Source organism: Physeter macrocephalus, chromosome 4, assembly GCF_002837175.3.
Source record: "Physeter macrocephalus isolate SW-GA chromosome 4, ASM283717v5, whole genome shotgun sequence".
Lineage (NCBI taxonomy): Eukaryota > Metazoa > Chordata > Mammalia > Artiodactyla > Physeteridae > Physeter > Physeter macrocephalus.
The window spans coordinates 139119372-139138161 of record NC_041217.1 but is presented as its reverse complement, the minus strand read 5'-3'; the positions used below and the strand labels follow the sequence as shown (position 1 = coordinate 139138161).

The following is an 18790-nucleotide window of genomic DNA, read 5'->3' as shown; positions in this document are numbered from 1 at the left end:
GCAATCCCACTACTGGGCATATACCCTGAGAAAACCATAATTCCAAAAGAGTCATGTACCAAAATGTTCATTGCAGCTCTATTTACAATAGCCAGGACATGGAAGCAACCTAAGTGTCCATCAACAGATGAATGGATAAAGAAGATGTGGTACATATACACAATGGAATATTACTCAGCCATATAAGGGAACGAAACTGAGTTATTTGTAGTGAGGTGGATGGACCTAGAGACTGTCATACAGCGTGAAGTAAGTCAGAAAGAGAAAAACAAATACTGTATGCTAACACATATCTATGGAATCTAAAAAAAAAGGTTCTGAAGAACATAGGGGCAGGACGGGAATAAAGACACAGACCTACTAGAGAATGGACTTGAGGTTACGGGGAGGCGAAGGGTAAGCTGGGACAAAGTGAGAGAGTGGCATGGACATATATACACTACCAAATGTAAAATAGATAGCTGGTGGGAAGCAGCCGCATAGCACAGGGAGATCAGCTCGGTGCTTTTTGACCACCTAGAGGGGTGGGATAAGGAGGGTGGGGTGGAGGGAGATGCAAGAGGGAAGAGATATGGGGACATATGTATATGTATAGCTGATTCACTTTGTTATAAAGCAGAAACTGACACACCATTGTAAAGCAATTATACTCTAATAAAGATGTTAAAAAAAAAAAAGAAGAATTGGTAACAAAATGGTTGAAGTGACAGACTATAAGGTCTAAGCTGGATAGGTAAAGACATAGCTAGGAGGGAGACGAAAAACAAAGGAAGTGAAAATATTGGCAAAGACAAAGTGTACAGAAGAAGCAAGGGCATGAGAGGCTGTGCTTGGGGGGCCTCTTACATGGGCCCACAGATCTATGGATAGAATTCAGGGGGCATGAACTTTGGGATAAAAATTACATGTTTATCTTTACTAAACTCTAATTAAAATTTAGCATTTCTTTCAATTATGAAACAGTAAATCACAATAGCATTAGCAATTCCTGTGACTTTGCCACCAACAGATATCATCAATATCTTCATATCATATTACTACTGCAATTATCTGAAATACCATTCATCATATCACTACTTCAGAGTGATGAGTTATTAGACTCACTGATAGATCTTGTTATTTAATGCATTAATTAAAAAGCACAAATTACTGTATCACAAATTTAATACTTTCATAATTGTATTCTAATATAATTGATTTCCTTTCTAATCCTAAGGACTTTATGTATTTAAGAACATTATTCTGAGAAAAAGTCCATGGGCTTCATCAGACTGCTAAAGGGACCTTTGGCACAAAAACATTTAAGGACTCTGACTTAGAGGGTAGAATCCTGGAATTTTAAGCTTTGGAGGTGGAGAATTCAGGGGATGATGAGGCCTGAATGACGGTCAAACGCTGACACTGATGGGTATGTAAAAGACTGGCGAGGAGGTCAAAGTGTGGGACAAATATCCACGGGGACACTGAATCACTCACTACAGTCAACCTCAGGATATGGGGTGGGAAAGACTGCAAGGCAGTTTGCAAAATCTGATGCCTGCAGAGCATGACCAAAAGGCCGACTGTGATGTGGCCTAGGGGAGAACAGATGCCACAAGCCTCACACTAGGAAAGGTTTTTATACTCAGAAGCAAAGTATCAAATCACTGGTCCTGTTCTTTGTTCCATTTACCTCTTCTCAACTCTCAAAAACATGCCTCTGCCTCTTTCTACTCTGCCCCTCAACAGTATCCTCCATTCAACTCCTCTGTTTCAAAGTAAATAGGGCCTGACCCTTCGACAAATCTATAATTCTTACCTTCCCAATCAAAGGTAGGAATGACTATAACCAAATAAACAAATTGCTTTCCTTGTCATACCTACCCATAACCAACTATGAAGAATTAGGAATTCTGATGGTGGGGAGGTGAAAAGAAAGTAACTTTGGCGCAGAATACCTTGAGGGCAGTGTGATCCTTGTGAAATCAATTCCGTTTCAACCAGCATTTTTTAAAATGAAATAGAATGGAAAGCATTAGAATGCAGAGCACATAATAAAAGGTAAGCACTCTTCTAAGAATCTTTTGTTTCTTGTTACACCCACACACCTCCATATTCTGAGTCTAATGTAAATGTACTAGATCATGGTCTAAAGTTTGAAAGCCATGGTTCTAAGGGTAGAGCCATTCTCTCTAAAGAGAACCTTATGTAAAAATAAAAGCCCGGGAGAAGATGATAGACAAGTTCAGAGAGAATAAGCGATGTGGATCTGCAGCTTTCCCTGGGGTCTACTACACTGCTAATGCCCTGCAATGAGCTCACATTCAAGTCCCAGCTCTGCCACTAACAAGACTTGTGTGTGAGACCTGAGGTTAAGTCACTGCACTACCGAGCCCCTCTCATGTGCAAGACAGGGCCAAAGCACCTCCATCTCACTTCACAAGAGAGATCTGAGGTTCAAAAAAAATAATGACATGAAATCACTCTGTAGACTATGGAACACTGTACTGTAGTTTTATTTTAAACTACATAGCAAGAGTGATTAAAAAAAAAAACTATGCTATGTACCAAAGATATGCCCAAATCATGGTTACCCTATTGTGTGGTTAGACAAGCCAAATATTAGAAGTCATGGAGAAATAGTAGGAAATTCTTTAGAGAAAGGCAGCTGAGAAAAGAACCCAAATAATAAAACTACCCATGTGTATAAACATGTCTCAAATAACGTACATGAGAAAGTGGGCACAAAGAGGACTCAAAGTGAAGAAAAAAAAAAATCACTGGTTTTGATGTGTAAGACTTTCTAAGAGGTAAAATGAATTGAGATTTGAAGAAAGGGACAGTGAAGCCTGTTTTCTCTTCATATCGTAAATTGTTTCCCAAGACCCAAAGATGCACCAGTTTATTATCCTTCAAGCCTAGTTCAGTAAAACTCCTCCAGAAAACCTATACAACACCCAAGCCCCTACCTCTAAATGCCCCTAGCCCTCAGTGTTTATATTCCTCATCTGACATACAACTAATATTATAAGGCAGTGTAAAACATATCATCCAACATGAAGTTAGGAAAGGCAGCCTAATGGAAAACAAGAAGCATACGTTTTATTTTTCTTCCTTTAAGTCTAGGACTAAAAAGACCTGGTAGTTTAAAACTATGCACCCAGCCTGATAACAGGAATCCACTGGCCCCAGCTCTATCTTCTTAAGCCTCTGGCCAATAGGTAACTTCTTATCTGCAGGGTAATTTAACTACAAGTCACTTTCAGTAGCTACAAATTATGTAAGGATGCAATCTTATAGCACTGAACAGAATTCCAATATCCTAAATAATCTGATTAATATCAGAGGTATATCCTACAGGTTTAGTATACTTTCTTTCTCTGTTATAATAAAATTATTATTTATAAATGAATTAAAAGTTTATCTTCCTAGTTTCTCTTAGATTGTAAGTGCCTGAGGGTGAGAATAGTACCATTATTTTGACTTCCAACATATGTTTGTTGCTCAATGTGATATGTAAGAAACAAACTGAAAAAGCTGGGCAGGGGGAGGGAACAGGACCTCTACCTCCATCCAACCCACATATTGCCTACCTCTTGTAGCGTCAACAAAGTATTAAGAATAGCTGGTAGTGTAGTCTGGACAACTCCAAATCTATCTTCTGTAAATGATGCTGCTACTAAGTGAGACAGACCTCAGGTGGAAAAGAAGAAATAAGTTAAAAATTAGGCAAATCTACTTGCAGTACATCTATCTGAGAAAGGATTAATATTAATTAATATTAATTAATATTCTGAATGCATAAAAAACTTCTAAATAAAAAAGAGGGAGTAATACAATAGAAAAATAGGCAAAAGACTGGAAAAGTCAGGGAAAAGTCATGGAAAAAGTGCTCAACTGCAATAGTCTTGAATAAGATGACAGCCTCTGCCTTACGTTCTAGTAGGAAAAAGAATTTTTTAAAATAATATTGTGTTTGGTAGTGATAAGTGCTAAGAAAACAAAGCCTGATAAGGGTGACAGCTGTGAGGATACTTTTCATAGGGTGGTCAGGAAAGGCCTCTCTGAGGAAGCATCATTTAAGCATTGAGAAGGCAGTATCTGTAAGATGAAAAGAAATAGTTCTTTAGGAACTAGATTTTCATATTTAACCTAAGCTAAATATGCTTAAACATGTTATGTCAACGTAAGTTGACGGTTAAAAAACAATCTATTAACTGCAGTTTTTTTGAAATAGAGAAAGAGAGGCAAGAACCCCAGGCTCAGTTTATCCACTTATATACAAGGAAAATTTCTGCCTAAATTAAAATACACCTAAATATCTAAGAAAAATTATCTATATAAAACAAAGAAATAACAATGTATCTGAATATTCAAAGATTGAGATCAAAGTCCAGAACTGATCTTTCATGGATTATACTTCAATATTTAACTAATAAATAAATCACAGTTGCAGTTCACTGAGATTGCTTACCTTCTAATGCCCAAATATGCATTTGGGCATCTGAAAAAACAGCCTGAATGGAGGCCTCTGGGTGCTACAAATACAATAAAGACATTTAAGTAAGTTCCCCTGAAATGATAATTTCATCTAATCAATTATGTAGACTATAACAATAAATATTGCACAGCTGCCTCTGAAGAATTAAAACCTGAAATTCTTACACAGTATGATTTAACTGCAGTAAAGCATTCTGCTACCGACTCATTGTGTGACCCTTGCCAAGTCTCTAAATCTCAATGGGCCTCAGTTTCTCATTTACAATAAGAGTTGAATAAATAATAAATATATTCAACTCAACCCACCTCAGGGGATTAGCATAAAGATCACTTAAGAGAAGGGTTAAGAATGCTTTTTTTTTTTAAACAAAAGAACTGCCTAAATACATATTAGCTCTCTTAAATTGTCTGCCCTCAATCCCACTGCAAAGAAAAACCACCCAACCTTCTTTAATACAGCAAGGTATTGTGGTATGGAACAATAATTGGCCCGTGTAAATGGTGGATTTCATAATGCACCCAATGAAGCCTACTAAGTACAACAGCATGTTACATGTCCCAACATTAAGTAGCAGTGTCTACAACTCCTTATCATACAATAGATCCACTTGCAAAATTAGAATCAAAAGCAGCCGTTCACTTCCAAGGAAAAAGGAGATCTTATCTTGTTCAGTCTCTGCTCTGCCACTTACTGGCTATGTGCCCTTAGGCTAGCTACTTGACCCCTCTGAGCCTCAGGTTTCCTTATCTGTAAAATGAGGACAAAAAGACAACTCACAGGAATGCTGTTAGAATTAAATGAGGGAACTTAAGTGAAAAGAGCATGGCATACAGAAGACAAAAGGGTAAGTTTTCTTCCCATCCTTCTGAAACAAAGCTCTGAAGTAAAACTTCAGACAACTCCTCTTCCTCTTGGTGGAAGACGAGACACCTTCCTCAGGGGTCTGATAGTTTAACCAGGGCTCTAATGGATAGCCTTATTGCTAGTTGGGCGGATCCTCCCTGCCACCACAGTGAAAAAAGAGTTTCAAGAACTTGAAAGGATTCTTTGCTATGTGTACCTATATTCTATCAGAGTTACTGAGTTCTCTCTCCCCACCAGAGTATGACTCCCAAAGAATAAAAATGAGGAATGTACGCCAATGCAGACTTTCACTTGAAGGCATTAATTGAGTGCACTATTAGTTAATACTACAATATCTGCAGAAAGAGAGAAGCTACATTAAAATAATTAAAACAAAAATTCTTTCCCCTACAAATGGGCAAGGTTTTCCTCATCAAAGGATTAACTGACACACAACAGCTGTAGCAGTGAAAACAGGAATGAATTTTTAGCTTCTACCATTGAGATTTACTCCCCTACAGCAGCTGGGGCAGCTGACAGACAAGTTGGAAAGTCATTTAGTTTGTGGTCTGAATTACAACTTTTATCCAACCCAAGTTTAACATCTGCAATCTAACCCAGTCATCTCTCTTCTGAACACCAAATTGGCCATAAAGATGTTAGCAGGACAATGAGCCATGAAGCATCACCATGGATTTACTCATTTTGCAGCAAGGGGCACATATCAGCACAAAGCTGCCTGCAGCCAAGAAACTCAGAAGGCCAACTAGAGCCAAGCCTCAGGAAGCCACTAAGGTGAGATGTGTGTCTAGGGCAGCTACTGTTAAAAGGGAGGTTTAGTGAAGCATGATGCAAAGCTGTTTGGCTCGCTAGGATCAAGCTAAATATTTAGAAGTCAAATCCCACCTGCTACTTCATTCTTATTTTGTTTCCTCTCCCCCCATTCCCAATGCTATAACTACATATTCTTACCTTACTGAAAAAATACATTATCAGCACCCGTTTTGATAAGAAATTCTTAATCTGAGTTAGAAAAAGGGAAGAATTAACATATGCACATTTTGCAATTCTACTCAGATATAATATTACCCATTTCCAGGTTCTTCCTGACACTAACCTAAATGAAACACTTCACATCTTACAAAGAAAGAACAGTATTTAAGGTAAACCACGTAAGTAAATACCTCTGTACCATAAACTGGATAACCAAGATAGGCCATCTAACCTAAATTGCATTCCCATGTACACATGTCTAGCCCTCAAATTAAAGCCCTGTCATAATAAAAAAGGAACTCTAAGTGGTTCTGGTGATATTTTCTAAGACCATATTCTTTCTCAAGTCTCTACAGCTGTCTTACCCGTTACCTCTTAATACCAAAAAAGAGCATGTTTCCCCTACCAAAAAAAAAAAAAAAGATCTTAAGACATGAAGTGGTTTTCTACTAGTTGACATTTACAGGGAAAACAACTTTCTTAATATCAAGCTAAAAGCTACAAACCCCAACTGACTTGAAAGTAAATTCCTGACATAGCAGTACTTATGGCATATAGAGCCATATGGGATCCTGAAGTTTTGTAAAATGCCTTCAGTTCTGCCCTCTCTATTAATTGATCATGCTATCAATGAACATGATATTATTTCTCCCATCCTAAAAAATAAAACCCTCCTTTGACCCCTCAACTCCTCCCAGCTACTACCCCATTTCTCTGTTCCCCTTATAGCAAAACTCCTTGAAAGATCTAGCTTTTCTTGTGGTTTCCAATTCCTCTCCCAGTCTCTCCTGAACCCACGCCAATCAGGTGTTCATCCCCTCTACTCCACCCAGTAGCTCTTGTCAAGTACTCAATGACCTCCACATTTCTAGCGCAACAGTTCATTCTTAGTTTGAGTCTCATGCTACCTATCAGCATCATCTCTGACACTCATTCTGTCTGAAACACCCTCCTCTTGGTTCTTTCTCACCTCAACGGTGCTCCTTTGCTATTCCTTCTCATCTCCCAAACCTCGTCATTAGAGGGTCCCAGTTCTTGCATCTCTCTTCTTCTATATCTATATTCCCCAAGAATTTTCACGGAGTCTCATGGCTTTTATATTCTGATGACTTCCAAAATTTCATTTCTAACCTGGACTTGCCCCTAGACTCCAGATGTATGTCTAATATCTTATTCAGTATTTTCACTTGGTTGTCTAGTAAATATCTCAAAATTGACATGTCTAAAATCAAACTCATGATTTCCCTACCTTACCTCTATCAAATTTCTTCTTCCAGAATCATCAGTAAATTGCAACTCAATAAACTGCAACTACATTATTTCAGATCCTCAGGCCAAAAACTTTAGACTCAACACTGACTCTTTCACACCACAACCAAACCATAAGCAAGTCCTATTACATCTACCTTCAAAATATATCCAGACCTTGATCACATTTTAGTCTCCACCACAACCACTCTGGTCACAGATACCATCACCTCCCCCTAGATTACTTTAACAGCTTTACTACTGTCCCTCTGCTTCCACTCCTGCCCTCTGAGGATCTAGTCTCTACACAGCAGCACTTTTCAAAATGTAAAGTTATATCATGTCATTCTTGTGGGTAAAACCACGCAGTGGCTATCCACCACATTCAGAGAAAATGTCAGTCTTTATAACGGCTAATGGGCCTGACGAGCTCTGGGTGCCTGCTACCTGTCTTATCTCACCACCCACCTACCACTCTCCCCTCACTCTGCTCTGGACACACTAGTGTCCATACCGTTCCTCATGCAAGCCAATCCTACTCCCACCTGAGGGCCTTTGCATTTTGCTGTTCCCTGCCCTCCCTTCAGGCCTCTGATCAAGAGTCACCCTATCAATGAAATGTCCCCGGATCACCCCACATAAAATAGTTCTCTCTTCCCCTAGGTACTGGTCTCCTGTACCTGCTCTATTTTTCTATATAGCACGTAAGACATCAAATTTCTTCCCTTTTAAGACATATATTTTTCATATTTTGCACATATCAGGATGCATCTTATAGTCAATAGCATGTCACGGTTTAACTGGCGACTTTTTCTTCTTAAAAGTACGTAAAGTAAGTCTTACAATTAATAGTACAGTTGACCCTTGGAAAAACTCGGTTGTTAGGGACACTGACCCTCTTGCAGTTGAAAATCCACCTATAACTTACAGTCCGTCCTCTGTATCCACAGTTCCACAACAGTGCATTCAACCAACTGCAAGCGAGTAGTATTGTAATATTTACTACTGAAAAAAAATCCACATATAAGTGGACACACAGTTCAAACCCGAGTTGTTCAAGCACAAACTGTATTTTTTATATTCAAAGAAATATAATACACTTGCTTGCTCACCTCTTTCCCCTCACTAGAATGTAAACATATGGTCAGGGACTTTTGTTTGCTGTTTTCCCAATACCTAAAACCACACCCTATATATGTGAAGAACTCAATAAATATCTCTTAAATGAAAGAATTCACAGATCAAAGGCACTGTATTAGGTTAAGCCAAATGAAATTGCAATTTCTATAACTCAAAACCAGTCAAATACTGGCAATTTTATATGGGTCAACTTAATACATTAAGCATCCTCAAAGTCCTATTTATTCCTAATGGCTTACTTAAGTGAGATCCTTGATTCTCTCAATGTTACATGTAACTATAAATCCTATACCCGTATCATCCTACCTGTTCACGTTTATTCTGAATCCATGAATAAATCACATTGGGCTGTCTCACTGTCTTACCCTCAGCACTAACAGAGGTAGATGGAGAAGGATTAGAATATTCAGTCATTTGCTGACCTACAAAAAAAAAAAAACCAAGAAGGTGAAAACTTAGCCTGATTCTCTGCAACTATGACATTTCAAATTTTAGAAAATAAATAGTCCTCACCAGAAGCCGAAGTCCATAATCTTGGCCCTCTTCTTGTAAGCTGACGACTTTGAGGTGACCCATAGCACGTGTTTACATCAAAAATCCCAGCCATCCGATTCACTACACTAGAGCCAAGTGGGGTCGCCAGGGGACTTGCAACATCAGGTGTGGACAATTTTGAGGAGAACAGCGATGTCTTAATTAATGATGGCACTGAAGGCCGAGGCATCTGGCTAGATTTGGGGGTTTGAAAAGTAGTTTCTTCTGTAAAAGAACAGATCCAGTGCTAAAGAGGCAACCTGATCAAAGCAGGCCACCGTGGATGTTCTCAAATTTTACACATCTCAATTCTTTGTTTAACTCATTTAACCAAGGCTCAGTAGATTGTTTCCATTTAGGTTTACATTCTCAACATCCAGATTTTACTACTGCAACTTGGTGACCACTCAAGGAGCTTTATACATCTTTTTCTGTCAGGTTGGTACAGCCCCTGTTTTTCTCTAAACAGGTATCTTCATCTTCAAGGTCAATTTTTCTAACTCTAAGCTGCTTTGAGTGAACCTATCAACTTATACTTTTTTTTCAAATGGCAACAACCTTATTGCATTAGAATATGCCCACAGTTACTGCATGTTCTTACTGTAACTATTACTTGGCTGAATCAAATCTACAGTGTGAAAATGTACAGAAAGAGAGAGTGCTAACCTTATCCCATTTTCCCCAGAGTTCTTTCAAGTTAACAGAAGTCACACCACAGACTAATCTGCCTACAAATCTGATCTGTAAACAGCTTCTTCAAAAATTATTTCATAACTGTACCAATTTATAGTCTCTAATACAAAAATAGAAGAACATCTTTCTGCCACTCCAGTACAAGGCACAAAGACAAATAAATTATACTAGTATTCTATCTTTTCAATAAAACTGGCATAAGACATCAAACATTTAAAGTACCAAATTTTCATGACATGACTCTAAGGGTTAATGGCAAGAACAAATATTTGGAGAATCAATTTGCAAATTAAGATTGGGGTTTTTAAGTTTTGCAGTCATTCCTCAAAATTAGAGGCAAATTTTGACTGAGTGATGGGATATGACAACAATTTAAAATAATGAATACTCCATATTTGGTCTGGCCCAGGATCTCCCCCAACTCAGAATTACAATGATCTTTCTAACATGCTAATTTGATGTAACTATAGCTACTCAAAATTCTCTAACAGTGCCACATCTAAAGGATAAAATGTAAACTCCTCCTTTCATTATCAAACATCATCCTACCCATTCAGACTCCTTTTTGACAGACTTCCTTTTAGCAGTTACATTGTCTTGTCATTATTTGTGTGCCTCCCACTAACAGGTCAGTTCCAAGAATGTTTTTCATCTTCAACTCTTTGGCTTCTAGCACAGTGCTTGGTACATGGTAGGCATTCAATAAACACTTGTTGAATAAATAAATGCTAATCTGAATGCTAAGAACATCTGAAACACTCTAGAATCTTCTAAAATCTGACATTCATGAACTTAATCTAACTCACTTTTCTTTTGTAATCTCTTTGTTTTTGGTCTATGACCCCAGCAGAGTAATGAAGTCAAAGACAGAGATGGGTTTGCTTTGGCCCATATAGTGATTTTTTCAAATATCAAGATTAGGTGCCAATGTTTAAAAGTGGTAGACTTTCCCCAAAACTTCTTCAGGCTTCTCTTTAAAAGAAAAAAAAAGCCCAGAAGTTCAGATACTGGGTCCAAATTCCCACATGGGAACAATGGACTGAAGCTAACCCACAGCTTCCCATTTCAGATGAAGACTGTGCTCTCAAGTTTACCACAGTCCTCACCCAGCCGGTTCTGCCCATTTTCATTAAATGCCTGGCTCCGAAAGGCACTGGAACATTAAGTCTTTTTATCAGTCTTACATTCCTAGGTATTGTCTACTTAAGGTGTTTTGTGAAACAGCATAGGTTCCTCCACCTGTACTTTTTCCTCTCAGCTTTCATCTTTCAAACATTATATCAAGCTATCTTAAAACAATGAATGTGATTCCCCCATCCCCAAATCGCCGAGTCATTGCAGTTGCTCCTCTCTGGGCACTGCCCAGGAACTTTTTATCTCTGGGATACTGCAATCACAGCAGCATCCAGTATTACCTGTAAAGATTCACCTGGCTCTCTACTAGAGTAAGGTGAAGTCCTCTATTTGATGATCAACATTTTGTTAGCCTTTTTAACACCACCACCACCACCACACTGGACTTAATTTTTCAATCTACAATGGTACCCAGGCCTTTTTCTTGATTCAGTACAATATCCCATATATTGGATCAATTTTGCCTAAAAATATATACTTCACACTTATATACATATCCTTAGATTAACTACTGTTACCTTCCTTAGGAAATAAAATGTAACTGCTTTCCCCTCTCTTAGTAGTATAAGGAGTTACCTGGAGAATTCAATTTCTTAGGTTCCACTGGGTAGGATGAAGACATCACTCTCCCATTTGTAGCAGCAGCTTCTTGGTAGAGTACAAGTTTCTGAGTCATATCATTTAAAAGATTCAAACACTCTCTTGAAATGGCTGTCCAACTGTGGGGATGTCCACCTAGGAGGTCCAAATACCAGCTTTTAAAATGTAGATAATCTTATAGTCTCCTCTCAAAGTGGGGAGAAAAATCAACAAGAAATGCTATATTACACTTCGCATCAGGGCCCACTTTTCTCAGTCAAGCTAACATTTATACTCATGCCATCTAATACACAGCAGGAGTTCAATAAATATTTGGATGAAATAATTTTCCTAGAAGTCTATAAGCAAAAATTTGCTATTTTACCATTAAAAAAAACCACACTCAAATTGGTTGCTAAAATAAAGCCAAACACTGTTGCACGGTTTGAGTGAAAAAGACCCAGGTTACTTCACTAGCAGTACTGAACAGACTGAAGACTTAAGACAATGAACATGTCTAATGAGAGGCATCCCATGGCCCCCAGTGACCTCTAAATTGCTGTGGCTCACCCACTGTGCTTCCTTACATTTTCATTTGCAAAGAGCCCCTATTTGCTATTACATCTATAGAAGTGACACACTATTTGACAGTGATCATACTTTATACTGAGTGTTTACGTGTCTGCTATTTTATTATGTAACTTAAACTACTGTGATCCACACTCTTAAAAAATTCCCTTCTCATTATCTTTTGATTTTCTAAAACCTTTATCTCTAATAGCTGTCATGCAAAAATCAACTGTGCGTTGAGAATAGCAGAGGAGACCACTGAAAACTGGTTTCTCCATCCTGGGCATTAAACAATCATTCTCTCTTCACTTAGGTCCCTCCTTAAATCTTTCTTCCCATTTACAACTTAAGAGGAATACCACTTAACCTGAAAACAAACAAAATACTCCATCAATAGGCCCCAGGACATTTTTTTTTCCTAAATTATTTTTTTTTAATTTCTTTCTGTATTTTTGGCTGCATTGGGTCTTTGTTGTTGCACATGGGCTTTCTCTAGTTGCAGTGAGCGGGGGCTACTCTTCGTTGAGGTGCGCAGGCTTCTCATTGCAGTGGCTTATCTTGTTGCAGAACACGGGCTCTAGGCACGCAGCTGGAGTAGTTGTGGCTCGCGGGTTCTAGAGCGCAGGCTCAGTAGTTGTGGCGCACGGGCTTAGCTGTCCACGGCATGTGGGATCTTCCCGGACCAGGGCTCGAACCCGTGTCCCCTGCATTGGCAGGCGGGTTCTTAACCACTGAGCCATCAGGAAAGCCCCCCAGGACGTTTTTTACCACTGTATCGCAGGACCAGTAAGGAACTATGTAACGGTCCAGTTACATTTTTTTTCTTCCAGTTTTCAGATATAATTGACATACAGCACTATATTAGGTTTAAGGTATACAGCATAATGATCTGACTTACATACATCATGAAATGGTTATCACAGTAAATTTAGTGAACATTCATCAACTCTTAAAGATACAAAATAAAAGAAATAGAAAAAAAAATTTTTTCCCTGTGATGAGAACCCTTAGGATTTACTCTCTTAACAATTTTCATATATAACATACAGCAGTGTTAATTATATTTATCATGTTGTACATTACATCCTTAGTACTTACTTATTTTATAACTGGGAGTTTGTACCTTTTGACTGCCCTCATCTAGTTCCCCCACTCCCACCCCTTGCCTCTGGTAACCACAAATCTCATCTCTATTTCTATGACCAGTTACATTTTAATAATATGTTCTCTGGCAGAGAACATGCCACCCTGGTACGGTTTACTTAAATATCTTGTGAAAACATTTAGTGTATAGAGAATTCTTAAGTAAACCTCAGTCTGCTAGAAAAGTATTGCTACAGTTAATTTTCCACAGCATCAGCACTGGATTTTTCATACTACCAAAAGGAGAATGGCTCCAATCATCTATATTTTTATATAACTGGATTTTATTTCCATGTAACATGTAACTATAGGTTTATTTTACAATGTGGGAATTGGCGAGTTTGGCAAAATAATAAAGAGCTTATTAGAGAGATGTAAAGCTACCCAGGTTCTGTTCCCACTGGTGCTGGGCTGGAAGGCTTTCCCTCTAGGAACAAGGCAGAGCACTACTGGCCCAGCTGCAGTCTGGAGGAGCTCGGCAAGTAACAATGAAGAAGTGTCTCAGAGTTGCCAAGAGTGTCCTTGGGCCTATCAACATCAAGTCTATTGATAGTTTCTTTTCACATTTTTTTTTTAAAAAGGAAGGCAAAGTTGCATGGCAGGAAGAAGGAGCTCTGCACTTAAGAGTCAAATGACAGAATTTCTTATTCCAACTCTGACATTAACTTTATTAAGCCACGTTAATCTCTCTGAGACTTAGGTCCTCCATAAGGATTAAACCATCTGATTTTTAAGACCCCTTATAGCATTAAAACTTCTGGGATTCTTAAACTGTACTTTTCTGCTCTAAAACTGTCAACCTACCTCATAATTTCTTCAGGTGAAGGGAATGAGGGGGCAGAAGGAAATAATATAAAAATTTAAAAATACTTTTCCTGGAAATATAATTTCTAACCACAGCAATGCAAACAGTTGTATAATGTTTAAATCAATACTTCATTTAATGGAAGTATTATTAAATATGTGTGATATTTAATGATGTGTGATATTTTAATAAATACATCTAGCTCACCAAAAACTTTAAGTGGAACACCTTCTGTACACACATACTCAGTTCCTATTAGGTCTATTATTTTTAGCAATACCTGGCTGGCTAAGGCTAAAGACTTCTTGTCTTCGTGAAGGAGAATATTGAGAAAGCAACATCAGGTCCTGCAAGGCCAAATACTGAAAGGGAAAAAAATACACACTATTTAATTTTTTTAACCTCTATATAAAATCTTATTTATGAATGGGGATCAATACTACATATCTAAGGGGAAATCAGTTGAAATTTTTCATGAAGGAAATACTTTTCAGAACCATAACCTTCCTTTCTAGACTTCCAGAACTTTCTTGCCTCTACCCTCTGTAGGCTACCCTAGACACTGTGGGCTCCAGCTACCTAGGAACTACAGAACTCTCTGTGTTCCTTCCCACCTTATAGTGGGAAACTTAAAACACCACTTCTTCCTGGAACTTCCCTGGCCTCCCCGGCAAAAACATATACTCACACAGCTCTCAACCATGGTACTTACCATAATTTATTGTAACTGCCTGATTACTTGTCTCACCTGGTTCCACCCACTAAACTGTGAGGCAGGGACAACGTCTTGCTCGCTGCCACGTCCAAAAGCAGTGCCCAGCACACAGTAGATACACAACATACGCTGTACTTTTTTACTCAAAATCTTCATTTTGTTCCCTGGCAAACCACTTCACTCATCATTCAAGACACCATCCCTTCTGCGAAGGTGTCCTGCTTTGGTCCCAAGCAGAATAAGTGGTTCCCACTGCACTTACCACAGTAAATTTTCATTATTTTGTGTATCTGCCTTTTCCATTAGGCTGTGCTTTGTCTTATTCATCATTACACCCTAAACAACTAGCAGTGACTAACATCTGCCCAGTAAATAAAGATCTTTTAAATAACCAAATGAGTAACTGATATTTTTGTTTAATAAATTAGTCATAATTGATATTTAAAGGTAATCAGAACCTTAGTGGGTCATTTTCTTATTAGTTTACAACTTTTCTAGAGTAATCCAAACTCTAGGTTCTATTTTCTTTTTTAAGTACTATGACCTCTTAACAAGATCACATATATTGTAGTTCTACTTTTAAAATTTCAAAATGAAATTTAAATCAAAATAATTTATTCTCACTTAGGTTGATTTATAAACTTACTGCAACTTCTTTAGACTCTTTTGATTAAAATTTGTTTTAGGATTATTATCATTATTCAAATATTAAGAGAGTTCATTGAATAGGTACACACTATCAAGTACTTCCTTTGATCATAACAGCCAACAATTCTATATGAGTGAAAATATACCTTAAACCAATGATTAAAAAAAAAAATCAGTGTTTTGTTTTGCTACCATGAGGAATTTGTGAAAAGCGAATGTATATGGTTGTATATCATTATAGTTCATGCTTGAAATATTTTTATATCTCTCCTAAATATAGAATTAGTCTAGCATATACACATACGTTGCAATATATACTTGCATTTTAGTCACTTGGAAGGAAAACTGAAAAAGTAAACAGCATTTAATGTAGCATGTAGGTGATTTTTACAATACTTTTTACAGTATTAGAATATTCTAGGCCCTCAAAAAATATATCGAAATACTTAATTATGCGAATATTAAGTCTATTCCATAAGATAAGTTAGAGATGACTGTGTAAAGACACAAAATGCATAGTTCCGCTACCTTTATGATGAGGGGAGGATTGCTGTTTAAAACTTTCGGGAGGCATTCATCTGACTCTTCTGAAAATGGTGGTTGAACAGGGAACAGATGAGCCTATCAAATACAATCAAATATAAAGACTATGGAATGATTATTTTCATGACTTAATTACATTCAGTAAATTAGCACTATTTGAAATTTATTATAAAGGAGACAATACAACCAAACTAACATCTTTAGTGTTCCTTGCAAAAATAGATTGCATTAAAATTACATATACCCAAATACACTACCTTCTAACAGGTTACTTTCCCAATTTTACTAGATCTCTGGCTTCCAATAATAGAAACAAATTTAAGAAACAAAAATTCTCTTAAGTCACTGAAGGGTACAAACCTACAGAGATGGTAAAATAAAACAGAAACACTCATTTTCTAACACAAACATTTGGATGATGAAGACAATGCAATTCCTACTCATTTAAAATCATTTCTTCAATATAAATTTTAAAAAGTTCCTTCAAAGAACAAGTATTTTATTGCCTTCCTTATATTTAAATATTTTAATACTGATCAATAGTATCTATATCAATAGCATGTAAAATTAATTGAAAATTCAGGCCGATCTAGTATATGCTCAATAGAGAAATGGAAACTTTCAGAAGAGAATTACACTATAGATAAAACATAGTAAGTACCACTAACAGTTCATTCAGTTTAGTTTTCAAACATTAAGAACACTAACACTGTTCCTCAGAAAAAAATACAAATAAATGATGGTTATAAAAGATATATGCCTTATGAAATCTCAGAAGAAAAACCAAAACCCAACTTCTCAAAATGGCTTTGGGCACAACAACATGCTGATCAGTGCTCTACTAAAAATAAACCTCTGCACTCCAAAACAGAAAAGTACTGACAAAAAACTCAATACTAACCTCTGTGGCATAGATTTTGAAGAGGATCCACGAGATGTACCAAGTCATCAGGACAAAGACACCACAGAGCCAGACATGGTAGAGTAATGAGAGATTCAAGAGGCCACTCACAGTGTCAAGAGGCCTATGAAACTGCCTGTGAAAGCAGAAATTACTATTTAATCCTGTAGGAAAAATACAATCTAAGCATTTAAGACACCTGAGGCCCCACACTGAGAAACAAACAATTCCTATTTCTAAATAATAATCATGATAGATTCCTCTCCTTTTGTACCCTGTACAGTTCTTTCACTAATACCTTCTTATAAAGTACACAAGGGAGCTTCAAGGGAAGAGTAGACCTAAACTAGCTCTCAGTTTCTTGCATTCCAAATCTTCACTGTCACTTTCTATGATGGAAGAAGTCTCCCCTAGAGACTGGGCAAAATTTTATTATTGTTGCTTTGTAGCTTGATACTTAAAAACCATTCAGCATGACTAGCACCTCTCCTGGACCAGATTTCAGCTCTATCTGTATATGCATAAACAGTTTCATAGTAGTTAAGAACACAAAGCACTATCTAAAAATAACAAACTTTACTTCTAAAATAATTTAAGAAACTCTGTTAGAATGCTAAATAAAGGGAATGCAGGCAATGTTACCAAAACCTTGAACAGCTTAACTTGCAAAGTCATCATAATCCTACAATCACACACTTAGCAATTGTGAAAACAGGACTAGAACCTCTGACTCTGCTATTTGTAAATGTTGTGATTTTGTTAATCACTTGACCTAACCTACCCTCAGTTTCCTCATCCATATGGTGGCATAATCTCTTCATTCTACCTCTTAGGGCTCTTTTTTTTTTTTTTTTTTTTTTTGCGGTACGCGGGCCTCTCACTGTTGTGGCCTCTCCCGCTGCGGAGCACAGGCTCCGGACGCGCAGGCCCAGCGGCCATGGCTCACGGGCCCAGTCGCTCCGCGGCATGTGGGATCTTCCCGGACCGGGGCACGAACCCGTGTCCCCTGCATCGGCAGGCGGACTCTCAACCACTGCGCCACCAGGGAAGCCCTCTTAGGGCTTTTATGAGATTTAAAACCGTTAATGTTAGGAGTGCCCAGCGTAGTGCTTGACATTCCTTGGGGTTGGGGTGGCAGTGGGCATGATAAAGTTTTTTTTCCGCTATAGCACAGGCTCCCGACGCACAGGCTCAGTGGCCGTGGCTCACGGGCCCAGCCGCTCCGCGGCATGTGGGATCTTCCCGGACTGGGGCACGAACCCGTGTCCCCTGCATCGGCAGGTGGATTCTCAACCACTGTGCCACCAGGGAAGCCCTTTCTGCTTTTAAATAAGCATCACTGAGGGTCTGGCATACATTAAGTCCAGAATATCAGGCACTGCCATACAAACAAAACATTTTTTAAGTAAAAGGAGGAAAAAAGTATTATATTAAATTTCTATCCATACCATTATTATTTTTCTCTTTCCATTTGATCAAGTATAAAACTTGGGCTAACATAATAAATGACCCACGCGTTTGGTTTCATATATAGTGATTAAGCAGAAGACAAAACTAAATTTTACCTAGCAACTTTTAAAAGTTAGGAATTTTTTGAAATCTACACTGGAGAAACCATAATACCTCAAACATCCATAAATGTCGATATTCCCACTCCTCAAAAGTGGTAGTAGTTAAGATGATACAGAAGTATCACAGGGGAATAACCAATATTAAAAGAACAAATACTAATAGAGAAGTTTACATTTATTCGCTAAATAAAGATTAAAGCTTTGCCTATGTGCAATGTGCATAGGGAATAACTAAAACAATAAACCCCAG

General features: G+C 37.8%; 1 protein-coding gene across 5 annotated transcripts in view; it reads right to left on the bottom strand.

Moving 5' to 3' along the window:
- NDC1 (NDC1 transmembrane nucleoporin) overlaps positions 1-18790 on the bottom strand; it is a 45327-nt gene that overhangs the window by 12362 nt on the left and 14175 nt on the right. For 3 of the 5 annotated variants that reach the window (XM_007128160.4, XM_028489381.2, XM_024119776.3), the window contains exons 8-16: positions 16970-17105; positions 16054-16146; positions 14443-14524; positions 11642-11800; positions 9218-9463; positions 9011-9126; positions 6296-6346; positions 4454-4517; positions 3573-3673 (exon numbers count right to left, since the gene is read on the bottom strand). In XM_007128160.4, coding sequence (XP_007128222.1) covers positions 3573-3673; positions 4454-4517; positions 6296-6346; positions 9011-9126; positions 9218-9463; positions 11642-11800; positions 14443-14524; positions 16054-16146; positions 16970-17105 — 1048 coding nt within the window. Of the gene's footprint in view, positions 1-3572; positions 3674-3934; positions 4081-4453; positions 4518-6295; positions 6347-9010; positions 9127-9217; positions 9464-11641; positions 11801-14442; positions 14525-16053; positions 16147-16969; positions 17106-18790 lie in introns of those variants that run through there. The other 2 variants (XM_007128162.4, XM_007128161.4) reach the window with 2 other exon arrangements.